The sequence below is a fragment of the Ascidia mentula genome, chromosome 2 (assembly GCF_947561715.1).
Source record: "Ascidia mentula chromosome 2, kaAscMent1.1, whole genome shotgun sequence".
Lineage (NCBI taxonomy): Eukaryota > Metazoa > Chordata > Ascidiacea > Phlebobranchia > Ascidiidae > Ascidia > Ascidia mentula.
The window spans coordinates 7,623,196-7,636,408 of record NC_138567.1 but is presented as its reverse complement, the minus strand read 5'-3'; the positions used below and the strand labels follow the sequence as shown (position 1 = coordinate 7,636,408).

Below are 13,213 nucleotides of genomic sequence, written 5' to 3'. Positions count from 1 at the left end.
TGCGTGGTGAAGGATATGACGAGTAATCGTGAATTTGTGCGTTTTGCAGTGGCCGGCACCGACCTATCACAACTCTCAACGTTGCTTCGTCGCAACTCTTCGCAAGAACAGAGGAAAACCTCGACTGACGGGAGAAAAGCTCCCATGCCCGGTAAGCAAACCTTCCCGCTATATTAAAAATGTGTGCAAATTTCACAAGAGATAATCATTGCACGTAGTTAACAATCCCTGTCCTGATATAAAGATATAGTTTGGCTTCAACCTTTTTCATCTCCGATAGCAAAACAAGGCTGTAAACAAAGTAATTCTTTTTTCGAAGGAATTCTAGACCGTTTGGGTCCATCAACCCCAGGACCACGCCATCCCAATTCCTCAATTCCCCCCAGTACTCCGGTGACCCCTGCTACCGGTAAACACCGCCCCCACGTCACCTCCACCCCGGTTGGCGACCCCTTGGTGTCGCTGGCGAGGCGATACGGAGGTTCGAAGAGGAACGCCCTCCTCAAGTGGTGCCAGGAAAAAACACAAGTAAGTTTAAAGTAATTAGGTGGCGGAGATAAAGTTAAACTCTTGAGTAAAACTCTTGACAGTAAACCCAAAATTTCGCGTGTAACCTGAAAGATAGACAATCATTTTGTCTCGCTGTATCCATTTTGTTTAAAAAATGACCCTCGAAACACTCGTTATTTTAATCAACCTGTTTTTTTGCAGAATTACAACGGCATCGATATCACCAACTTCAGCAGTAGTTGGTCCGACGGTTTGGCGTTTTGTGCCCTTCTGCATTCCTATCTACCAGCCCACATTCCGTACGACTCCCTGCAACAGACGTTCATCACAGCTTCTGATGAGAAAGCACGCTCGCAGCTACAGGTAATTCATTTTCATTTCATTCATTCGTTTATTTTGCCCCACATAATTTGAAATATTTGAGGAAATACCGAGCTTACGGTTGTGAATGTATGGGCAGGGAGACGCTGAAATAACCCAAAGAGTTTTCAAAGTCAAGCGTAATCTCAAGAATTCATATTGAATATAGGATTCACCTGATACGTTTTGCAAATTTCATGTGGTAAATTGTTTCTTTTCCCCCGCAGGCTAAAAACTTCCGCTTGGCGTTTGCGGCAGCAGAGAGCGTGGGAATCGAGCCAACCTTAACCTCCGACGAACTTTCCGCCAAGGAGCGACCAGACTGGCAACGCGTCATGACGTACGTCACACAGATTTACAAATATTTCGAGACGTGAAAGTGCGAAGTTCTTGCCGGTGTGGAAAAGACGAGATATATTGTATTGGTTCTATATCGCGCTGGTGTATCTGTCGTTTTGCAGCTATTTCTTTTGTTTTTCCTTCGAAACAAAACCGATGATCACAAAGTTTTATCAGTTATCGCCAATTTCTATACACGCCTAGACGCAAACACTCGAAAACCCAATCTACTGGATTCAGAACTTATTTTCAACTTTCTCACCGTTTAAATCCAGGCTCTTACGGAGCTCTAAAATCCCACTGTGAATACTCTTAACTGGACTTTCTCTCAATCGCCAACAGCAATCGTACTTTTTCGGTCGTACGCTGCCTCGCTTCTACGCTCAATTTGCTTTTTTCGCAAGTGAAATTTTGCCGCCTCCTTATTGGAATCCTTTTATTAATAAACTGTACGTGCGGCGCTTATGCATAAGAGTGTTTAATTGACAGACAGTTTTTATTTATAAAACCCTAAGATAAGAACCCCTTACACGGGAGGTGATATTCGTGACAATATGGCACGCAAAACTAATAAATGTTTTGACGTAACTTGTAAACTAACGCCCGGAGTTTGAAAGGTTGCTTGGATAAACCGAATTTAACGAGTTCAGTCCTTCAATCTAACCCAAGTTATCAACAGCTGCGATGCTGACAAAATTATGTAGGTTTTATACGATGTTATAGCAACTGCAACATGCTTACTTTTTGCAAACAAGAGAAAATTATTTCAAATATACCTAAGGTTGTGATTCCCAATCACAAGGCGTTCATGAGATGGTTCTTGTGGGTAAGGCCGTTTCGGTAAGAATTCAACGACTGGTGTGTCACAAATAGTTGTAAGAAACTTAAATTCAATAAATTTAATCACTTATTAAGGTTATCTCCGCTAACATACGAGAAAACAATGCATTTTCTTTCGAGTCCGTGAATAGGCAAGAGAACCTCATTTGAATTCAAGTTTACATTTTGTTCAACCGTTTTGTTAAGTTGTGGTTTCTGATCACCATTTGTTTTATTCAAATTAATGAACAACTCCTTTCACATCATCATAAGAACGCCCGGTATAAATTATACTTGGGGGTCTATACAGACCCAATAATTTTATGAAACGGGTTTGTGGCTGCAAAAAGGTTGGGAGCCATGTGCCAGGGCGTCCCTCAAGCAGGTTCGGTTGACTGAAATAAACGTATCCTCTTCAAAAACATACGGGCAACATGAATGTATTGCAGGAAACACGATCCGCAATTACGCTTGCTTAAAAATCAGAAACCAAATAAATCGTATTTCAATTGAAGCACAAAAAATAGGTATAAATAATTGCTTGAGGCGGCGAGTTCATTTTTTCACTTCCCCAAACACCATCTCATATTCGAGTTTGGTTGATTTAGACGTGTAAGCACTCGCTCTGAATTGGGTGGCGACTGGACAGAGATCTTGCGAACACCACCTGCAAATTGGGAAAGCTAATATGGTAGTCATGTTGAAGCAGGCGTTTTAAACACTACTTAGTTGATCATCAGTGCTAAAAAAAGACATTTTTCACAGATTTTAATTTCATTTTTCACACCAACTCCAAACGTTTCCCCTCCAATATCTGAAACCCAAAGGTAATTTCTTCGCAGAGAATTTACCACACTTAATTAGGAACGTACAGCTAAGCTGGCTAAGCTGGCAAAGCTCATTTCACTGAAAAATGTTAAAAAATATTCGTGAACCTAAAGGGATTTGTGAACCTTATTTTTGAAAAGAAAAACACTGCATTACGCAGGAAAAAGTTGCCAGATATTTGTGGGTCACTGCAGTTGTGTCAGGCGAACCATAATTCTAATATTAAGCAGTATTCTTGTGATAATTGAGTCAAAAAGGTGGCGCACCGGCACATTTTTGCCGTTCAAGTGCTCTGGCAGAATAGAATGGTTGAGGAAGCTCCATCGTAAACAGACACAGGAGGACAACAGTACGTTTATTTATTGCATTGTAAATAGAATCCTTCGGACTTACATGACAGCCGCGTGCGCATCGGCGTCGGTAGCTCCATTCCAAGCTGCCTGTTCCAGCATCAATACCGCTGCGAAAATCCTCGCCATGCTGTATGAGAAATCACGCGCAGCCACGAACATTGTATCTGATTCTTCGGACGACGAGGTCTGCGTTGCGTGGAGATACGTTCAACGTTTGGTAAATTCGACTACTTCGTTGAATGTGTAATATAGCTGCAATACGGGGACTATACTACGAGGGCGACGTAGTAGATGTAATGCCACAACACGGTTTGAATGGGCTTGAAGTCATGTCAGCTTTCAAGAAATTTACTTAACTATTTTGTGACAGCAATTAAATATTCCGTTGGTCTAAATAACAACAGGGTGTTGTGGGGTGATCTCAAAATATTTTGCAAGTTGGAACTGACAGCATTTTTGGTTAATGTTTACCTGACTAATGAAGGCACGAAGGTCACCAGATGCAATGTGAACTTTCGCTGTTGCGTTACGAAGATCTTTCCTTCCCGTTTCGCTCACTTCGCTCAGTCTGCGGTTCACCGATTCGAAAAACGAATTGAGCACCTGTACGGACAAACGGACAAAGTTAGTTGTGTTTTTCTGTCAACAAACGGTAAATATGTGTTTGAAAAACATATCCTACTTTGATAACGCATTTTCGGCCTATTAAGCCTCATCAGTTAAGCTAGTGTGGTGATGCCGGCTAACTAACCAGGGCAATGACAATTCCACCTAGCAGTGACAAGTGACCATTATCGGTGCTACTGCTTCTGCGAGATTTTCCCCTTTTTACATTGATTCCAGTCAATATTCAAGATTATGAACGTTACAAAAACACCACTGAAAAAAATGCTGCGATAACGCTTTTTGTAGAAGATTTTTCATACAACCAATTTATCGACTATGAAACTGGTCTTGAAATTTAGAAAGGCATTGTTTCCGTATACATACAAAATTTCATCTTAAACACATCACACCTGTCCCCTGGATTTGGCGATAGCTCGTAGTGTGTCGAGCGACAGAACATTAGTTGTTCCCTCCCATATACTTAACACCTGAGCGTCGCGTAGAAATGTTGGGAGGCCGGTATCTTCCAAATAACCAGCGCCACCAAAGCTTTCCAAACCCTCAGAGGCCGCAGCAACCGCCTGATTAAGAAACATTATAATGTTGTACGTCAAACGAATCAAATAACTATACTTGAAGAAAGCAATTGAAATTTTACGGTAACGCGATCGCATTGGTTAGTTAACTATTTAAGGCATATTTTACTCAAAACCCCACAAAGACAAACCCACTGTAATTTTTATAAAAAAATCTTTTGGTTTTAATAGATCATATAATATATGTACTCTTTTCAACAGTCAACACAAAAACATTATTCTGCAGTACGTTATTATTCATACTATAGCACGGGAGTTGTGTGACATCATCATAAAATTTACATAATATTCAGGGGTTCAAATCAAGCTAACTATCAAAAATGTCCACCTGTTTTGCTGTATACAGTTTGCATAGGGGAGTGATTAGACGCAGTAGGTCCTTTTCTTCATCGCTTCCACCACCAGATGTCGCTTCGGTGATTCCGAGCAACCGAACGACCTCAAATGTGAGAAGAAAAGCCGCCCTGCTTTCCATATCCCATCTACATGTAGAGATTGAAAATTAAACATCAGTATTATGCTAAGTTTGCTGCCGGGCATACTACAATATAAACAGGGCTGCTCTTAATGCATAAACCCTGATGAAGTCTTGCAGTACGGCAGACGAAGTTTCGGAAAAATAAGGTATATACGTTAGTTTATGCTTGAAGAGCAGTGCTGTTTAAATTAACCACCAGCTTAATAACACGGTAGATTTTGCGTAACGTATTTTTTAACGTAACAGAAACTTGCCGAGCGATACTTATGGCTGTACATAGATAGGCCGAACGTAACTTCAAGCACCGTGTATAGGTTTAATACCTGACCTGAATTAACCAAATTTTGTTCATACCATTAAGTGTAAAACTAAAATTTTAATTAATTTGAAAAACTACCCCGGCCGAAAAAAAAATTTTACATGATGTTTTGGGCCGTTTTCCAACGAATCTTCATGGCGATACTGTCATCTTATATCACCCGGCACGATTTCTTGGGTTTTGAGTGTTATTGAACTGCCAGAAATATATAAGAATCTATGATCAAGTTCTTTAAACAGTTTTACCTGGCCATGGTCTGAACATGCAGGGGGTGGTCTTTCAGCAAAGCTCCAAACACCTTTCTCTTAGTTGCGTAATCCCTGGACAGCAACAAAAGGCGTCGCATAGATGACGCTGAAGACATAGAGTTGTGAATTCGAGTTAAAGTCAGCATACCAGAAATGAGTCGGACACCAGACGACGGCTGTCCCACCTGTACATAAAAAGTATAATGTTGGGTTCACACAGTAAAATTTTCCGCGACTTGTTTGACAATCGTCCCATTTTTAGATGCTTATTCAATGGAAACTTTAATGAACCAATAAAAAAAAAAATTACGACCCTATGATAGTGGCCTAGCGCAAGGGTCTGGAGGAGCAGTTTGTAAAATAATACAATTATAAGTTGTAGTTTGTGTGACGTCATTGCTGAACTCCTTGCGACCCGTAAAATTCCCCGTGAGAGCCCTAGTTTGGAAATCCCTACTGGTATAGCTTACTAAATGCGCCACTGTTCCGTCCAAAAGAAGTTCTCCGGTCGGCAACTGCCTCGTGCCAAGCTTGTCCTTTAAACGCTGGATCTGAATCCCATTCAACCCCGAGGAAGAATCCGCGTTAGCGGGATCACGGGTTTCCAAATAAAAAAGGGACAGACCCTTGCTGCCGGGAGCCACGTGACCTCTGAAAGAAAGTGACGTCATAAACGCGAAAATTTAGAAATGAAATAACTTGCGTTTCATCAACGATTCTTGCCAAGGTAAGAGCTATGTCGGCGTCAGTTGCCGATGTAAACCATTTGTAGCCGTGGAGTTTAAAGCTCCCGTCAGTCTGCTTGTAGGCGACGGTATCAGTGCCACTGGCTGCAAGGTTTACAGTGTGAGTGGAAAAAAATCAGTCTTTGTTAATTTATGTGTACACCACAGAACTCTAGGCTGTAAAACTAAACAAGTTTCCACACCAATGGTAGCATTTTGGGTAATTTTTAAGCAATTAATGTCATAAATTCCACCTTTTAAAAAGAAATGTATGTATAAACCTATCCACACACAAACCTCGTACTTATGCAAGTTCTTGTATATGGCGTTAATGCAAACCCAAATTAAAAAGGGGGCAACCTGAGTCACTTAACATAAAGCATGAAAATCGAAAAGCATGAAACAGGGGGAATAAGTACAGCCACCCTTGACTCACCAACATCTGAGCCTCCACCCTTTTCAGTCATCCACTGTCCAGATGTCCAAAACTGTTGAGGATCTCGACTTGTCAGATGCCTTAAAATACATCTATACATTTAAACACACAACAGAAAAATGAAAGTTTGTATTATCGGAATCTCCTGTTATCTTTACAGCCAACAAAAGGCTGGGTAACATATTCGTCGTTTGTTACAAACTGAAAAATGTCATTCAGACAACAGGAATCAGAATGTTCTTGCTAGGTGGTCTATTTATTTTACCACAAAAACTGATGATGCCATTATGCTAAAACTAATATTTCTGTGAGATTTCAAAATAAAAGATCAAACTGATGCTGATCGTCAATCACTATTCATAAGTAATTTTGAATACAGAAGTAGTGCTTTCAGCATACCTTATAAAATCAAAATGGTGATTCCAAAAAAGTCAGGGTGTTAATGATTTTCTATACTCTTAACTTACTTAAATGCAGTAACAAGTCTGTCATCAGGTTGAATGCTGGGGTCCTTACAGCAGTTTTCCAACACTTTCGCTGCACCATCCACCATTGCTAAGGGGCAGGAATACATACCCGAAGATGGTGAAAAAAGATACAACTTTGCCATTTGAAACAGTCGACTGCAAAACCACAATACAAAATTTTGTCAGGCTAGTGGAAACTTCATCCAATTGTTCTACACTCTCTTTGTAACCTGACTAAATCATCCTGAGAAAAGAAATCATTGTATGTCTGCATTAGTGTGGCTACACAAATGGAAGTCACCTAACATACCTCCATTCACCATATTTCCGCTCATAACCGTTGGCAATAAGTCCCTCAGTGGCAGCAATGCTTTTCATGTTTTTCCATTCGTCACATGTAGTCACCTGATCAATTCGGTTTCCCCAAGCATCGAACTGTGTCAGTGCTGGAGGGTGGCATTCGATGTGACGACCCATTCGGTCGATGTTGGCCACAATGTCGTCACCAAATCGTGACAGATCTTGTTCCATGTCCTTGTGGTACTGTTAAATTAAAAAAAAAAATTGTCCTATAAACATGGACAATTTATAATTTACAGATGCACATAACTAAACAATGGAAACGTACACCAGCCATAAGCAAAATGGAGCCAATAAAATGATCTCTGTTAGATGCAGACAGATGGCAACAGAGGCCTTTCTCACATTGCAGCTTGGTCTAAAAGAGGCACACGAACGTAGGCCAAAACAGTGGCCATCTGTCTGTAGCTCACAGAAAGTACATAAACATGTTTTACATAACATTGACCACAAAGAAAAGCATAGTGCAACAGTTATTAGTCTTGATACAATTTTTAAATTCAGTTGCAAATCAGCAATTTCCTTGTAAGACCTTTTCGGGAATCCATCGCCTCAGATAAGACTTGAGCAGAGAGTCGTGCAAGTAGGGATTATGCAGCCTGGGTGACTCTTGATTAAAAACTCCACATTTTGCATGTTGGTATACTGGAGCAGTGTATTCTCCTGGGCAATGTTTTTTTGATTAATTTTCTTGCAATTAGCTATCAGCAACAACTTACCATTAGTCTGAGGTTGTTCACTGGCAGGAACTTGGCTGGATGAGGCCCTTAGTAGCAAACTTGCATAGTTTTTTCTTGCCACAGACAGATGAGCAGCAAATTTTTGCAACTTCATGGCAATAAGTTTTGAATCATTTTTACCAAACTAAAATTGACAAATTGCAATAAAAATCAAACAGGATTCACACTCAAAAGTGCATGGCCACAATACATAGCATAATCTAGCACACAAAAACATAAATGATAAAACACATTATATACTACATGAAAGTGGCTGTGATTTACACTTCTTGCATATCACTTTATTAAAAACATCTTTACCAACCAGTATATACTAATAATCTTTGTGTTTAAGACCCTGACTCCGAAATAGTCAAACGAAGTTTTTCCACTGTTTCATCAATCTTACACTGCTTTTCTGCTGGTAACTGAAGTTTCAGGTTTTCGAGCAGAATGATTAAATCAGTGACCAACCTTGGAGTGAGGGGAGAGGCTTGTAAGGTCCAAATCTCCAGAATCTTTGCACATTGTGCTGGTCTTGCACTGATACCTTTGCATTGCTGCTTTTGTTTATCAGCAAAAGTTGAACCTAACTGTTCCAAAAGCAGTTTGTTGAAGTCTTTCCATGTGTTTGAGGCCACGATAGACCTGTGTAGGTCACATACCACTAAATGTGGCTCTGGTTCAGGGACAGTCACCCCGCTGCTTCCTTCCTCAAACTCCCTGGAGTTTGTGAATGCAGATGCTTTGTTTACTGGTGTTTCAGCAGGCCCAGCAACCAGCTGTGTGTTTTCAGTAACTTGAGACTTGCATGAACTTTCACCACTTGTTGAGGTAAGGTCACCTGCCGGTGCATGGGGTGTTGTAGCAGGAACTACAGCACGTGTGCTACTGGAGTCATCTCCACTTGGCATTCCATGCTTTTGTGACATTTACAAAAGTACAACTAAGTGGCAAAACCGGATTTGGGAAAATACCTACAGATGTTCCTTTGATGAAGCACCTGTACAAATTCAAAACAATGCAGACAAAATCTTGACATTAACAACATTTGTATTTTGTAAGACAAGAACCATTTATGACATAAAAACAATAACTGATTTGTTTGAATTCACACAACTTGCATACAGAATATATGGCAAACCCTAAACTCTGATATCATTAAGGCGCCGTACAAGGGAGGGCACATTATCACATTGAGTCTGTTGTAACAAATTAATAAGGTCCGAAAATGATTTTGCATTGTCTCCTTGATTCTTCCAATATTCCAGCAGCTTCGAACAGCTCAACTCTCTATTTTTAATACTCCTACATTCTTGAAGTTCTAGTTCAGATAAGTTTGTTGTTGCTAAAAGGGCATTCAAAAGAGGTTTCCCACATTCAGAGGCAACAAGGTTCAAATGCATTTCATCAACCGGTCGATTTGGTGGAAGTGGAGATTGCTCCACAGATGGACCAGGTGATGCATATGTTCTTCCTGCGTAATTGGCCTGAGCCTCAACTGGTCGACCCTCCCCAGAACCTTGGACAACTTGCAGTGATTCCTCCACTTGCCTTTCTACGTCACCTGATGAACTGGTGGTCGATGCATCACCTTCAGGACGTTGGATCATCCGTTGGATTGAATGAGCGCCCATGGAACTGGAGGTCGATGCGTCTCCTGAGGGTCTTCCATGCACATTTTCATTGTTTGCCATTATTCACTTTTGAGGGCAATTTGCAATGAAAATTCATTCAAGCACTATTACGGATTTAGGAGAGACTTTTTTTCCTTTTTAACAAAGAATTTACGTTATTACGTACACTTAAAACAAAACATATTTTAGCAAACACATATACAGATTCAACCAAACGACAAAAGGTTGTGGGTTTTACAAAAACAAATATAAAGTTAAACTTCTTTGTTTAGGAAGTTCCTCTTTTGTTATTACTGTTTTAAATATATGTATCATTATGATTTCTATGGCGTTTGTTGTCACATGTGAGTTACTTTGACTCAACATTTGCAAATTATATTTTTTACTCCCCAACCATATTTAACTACAAAGTTCATGTAAGGATAAACTACAACAAAGTGGTTTGTGTGAAAGGTCAAAATTCAAAACCTTGTGAACTCTTTCTGTGAATTACAAAACCAAGTAGCCAGCAAGTTAGTTCGTGTTAACGAGGCCTAACTGTGAGGAGTTTAGCGTTTCTAAAGTTCTAAAGTTAAGCAAAAGAAGACAAACCCAGACACTTTGTTACTGATACCATTGATTTAGGAATTAGGTGACAGAAATTACAGCGATTAAAAGATGCAAAGGTACAATTACCATGATAAAGTGGATCATTTATGTTTGGTGAAACCAGGGCAATCTCATTTATTTATAAGCTAAACAACCGGTCAATATATATCTTAAGGATGCGTTTACATAATTTATTCGCTCCCAATTAAAAGTTTGGTCCTCGTTCCCGTTCCGCAATAGCATTTACGTTACGAAAATATAAAAGTTAATGTTCAAGCTATCAGTTTGTATGTCACGGAAGAAAAGTCATGCCACGCGCTGATTCGAATGTTTGTGGTTAAAATAATTTTATCCATTCGTTTTTTGTCCTTGAATTCACAGTTCAAGGAAACGATATACATTTTTGATGAGGTAACTAATTACTTTGTACATGGTTCTAACAAAAGGTCTCACATATTTCCTGTGCATAACCGCCACGGCGGCGATCCGCATTCTTCATACGTCAGTTTTACCGCGAAATAACAAATATGCGAATTACTTGTTCCTCCTTTTTCATGGCGTTATTTGATCGCCCGTGGGCATGCGAACGGCGATTTGTGATTGGTTAAAATTAGGTCGTTGTTGTGGGTGTTTCCTCCGCGGAGCCAACAGTTAGGAGTCGAAACTTATTTAAGCTTGAACAGGTTGGAGGCGTGTCTTTGAACAGTGAAGTTAATTGAGATTTTTAGGATTTCGCTTTGTGCGCATTTATTGAAAAACAAATAATATTTAGACTAATTTGTTGAAACTGTTGATTAAATTTATGTAGCATATATCTTCTTATCAGCATTCAAGCATGTTTAATTAAAAGCCCATTGAGGGTTACAAAATACAAAAGTGGTTTTAGGTAAAGTTGTTTTTTTTTTCGTGGAGTTACCAACAGCAGGTGTATTACGTATGGTCAAAGTGCTATATGATATTAGCCAATTAGCAATGTTTATTTCATTTTATCCTTCGATATTTTGTTTGTCTGCCAAATTTATCTGCTAGCAAACTATAAGAGAGTGTCAGTCACAGGAACAAGACAACAACATAGAAATCATATAAAGTAAGAACTTGTAAAACTTTAGCCGTTGGTGATCCATCCAAGCAGCAACATCCGCCATAAGATGGCTTGAAGCCCCCAGGCTATACCTGCCTTCTGATACAATGCGACTGCACAAAGGAAACTAATTAAAGCAGCGAAATCTGAGCTCGTGATCTTGCACACGTTCAGGTGTTGACTTGACTCGGTTAAGTCGGAATGTGCAAGAGGTTTGTGTTGACAAAGTGAAGGCGTAAACTCTTAGGAGGGTGAATTATGGAAATCTGTGTGGACACTTAATAATCAAAGCAACCTGATAATTGTTTTTTGTAAAACATCTTAGACATTCCCACGATATTTAAACGACATGTATAAAAATGTGGCAGAAAATCTGGTTCATTCCAAACGCAAAAATCTGTCTAATTATTTCTAAAAAATTGTGTCTTCAACTTACATCGATCGACAAATATTCGTTGCGGGATTCAAAAAACAGATAAACTTAAACAGCCTGGTTAATGGGACTGTACGCTACTGTTACAAAGAAAGCCAGTTTTAAGTCGGTTTACAAAATAGTAACATAAGATAGGAGAAAAAACCTGTAGTTAAGTCCTATGCCATCCGGTGATGACAACACCTTTTTTCTCGCACGTGCGCGCAAACACATCGCCTTTTATCAAACGGATCGAAAATGCGATCTGCATATGTGTGTGAGCCTCAACCCAAGGCATGACGGAGGATATGGCGACGTGTTCGCTTCTGAGACAAGGGGGACCGCGATGACGTCACATCGTGTTTTCGTGCTTGCGGCTGGGGCAGTGTTAAGACCTCCTGATCGGCGAAACTTAATTGTTCGATTTTTGACGCTCTGATGCGTTGTCAGGATACGGCAACCTCCCATTTAGGCTTCGCGCCACTCCCTACAATGGTAACCAGCCTAGGGACTTCTATCGAAATTTCGCTAATTGGGGGCGAGTAAAAACGACTTATTCGCTATCATGAGGAAGACGGCATCGTCAACGTTGTAATTACGTCGCAACTCGCCTTAGAAAGTCCTTCCCCGACTTCTACAGCGTTCAATTGCGACCACTAAGCTGTGGCATCGAACAAAATTTGCGCTGTAGCAGAAATGAAGGCGTTCACTGCATAGAAAGTGCGCCTAATGCACTTTAGAAAGCGTCGAATTGACTTGCAACGTGACAATAGAGCTTTACGAGAAGGACAGTGGCGCACGATGCACCTACTAAACGCACCTTATTTTTGTATGCAAACAGCGATGGTGATTATGCTCTATTCAATACGGCGGCAACAAACCGTCAGGATAATGAGGATCACTTTTTTCGTTTCGTATTTCGCCGGGAGCCTTTTATTGCCACCGCTCCGCGAATTTTGAATACATTAGGTGTACGCGCGAGGATATCAAGATGAACAACGATAAGCTCTCCAGTCATGAGGTTTGTCTTGTATCAGATCAATAGGCGACTTGTTCTTTCGACTCGTCATGTTTTTGTCATTTCCGTTGGAGAGAGTTGCAGTATACAGGTCTTATTGTAGAAATTCATCACAGAAACTGATTAGCGGCAGAAAGTGGACACAAAACGCATATAAAAGTGTCTAGGTATGAGCAGACTTCCGCACAAACGTAAATTATGAGAATATTTTGGGAAATAGTACTTCCCTTTTGCAACGTCGTACGGCCAGATTTATGAAAACGGTTTATATTTAAAGCTTGAATGTTTTTCAAACTTTGCCTGTTCAGGTTTAT

At 40.2% G+C, this 13,213-nt stretch overlaps 4 protein-coding genes across 7 annotated transcripts in view; 1 reads left to right on the top strand and 3 right to left on the bottom strand.

Moving 5' to 3' along the window:
• LOC145890563 (cytospin-A-like) overlaps positions 1-1,674 on the top strand; it is a 31,272-nt gene extending 29,598 nt beyond the window's left edge. For all 4 annotated transcript variants that reach the window (XM_082981671.1, XM_082981673.1, XM_082981672.1 and 1 more), the window contains 4 exons: positions 50-151; positions 320-528; positions 712-873; positions 1,098-1,674. In XM_082981671.1, coding sequence (XP_082837797.1) covers positions 50-151; positions 320-528; positions 712-873; positions 1,098-1,247 — 623 coding nt within the window. In that variant the 3' untranslated portion in view covers positions 1,248-1,674. The remainder of the gene's footprint in view (positions 1-49; positions 152-319; positions 529-711; positions 874-1,097) is intronic.
• A 778-nt stretch (positions 1,675-2,452) lies between these two features.
• On the bottom strand, positions 2,453-8,309 carry LOC145890568 (acyl-CoA dehydrogenase family member 11-like). Its single transcript, XM_082981681.1, has 13 exons — positions 8,164-8,309; positions 7,977-8,107; positions 7,395-7,627; positions 7,085-7,240; positions 6,618-6,697; positions 6,160-6,286; positions 5,927-6,107; positions 5,454-5,641; positions 4,740-4,893; positions 4,226-4,396; positions 3,681-3,812; positions 3,250-3,395; positions 2,453-2,695 (listed from the first exon to the last, which is right to left on the bottom strand). Exons 1-13 carry the CDS (start codon positions 8,276-8,278, stop codon positions 2,584-2,586), a joined length of 1,926 nt encoding a protein of 641 aa, XP_082837807.1. The 5' UTR covers positions 8,279-8,309; the 3' UTR covers positions 2,453-2,583.
• Positions 8,309-9,214, bottom strand: LOC145890578 (uncharacterized). The gene has a single exon (XM_082981692.1). The coding sequence runs from the start codon at positions 9,093-9,095 to the stop codon at positions 8,514-8,516; it is 582 nt and encodes a 193-aa protein (XP_082837818.1). The 5' UTR covers positions 9,096-9,214; the 3' UTR covers positions 8,309-8,513.
• LOC145890579 (uncharacterized) lies at positions 9,173-9,999 on the bottom strand. The gene has a single exon (XM_082981693.1). It carries the CDS (start codon positions 9,858-9,860, stop codon positions 9,309-9,311), a length of 552 nt encoding a protein of 183 aa, XP_082837819.1. The 5' UTR covers positions 9,861-9,999; the 3' UTR covers positions 9,173-9,308.
• Between the last annotated feature and the right edge of the window lie 3,214 nt (positions 10,000-13,213).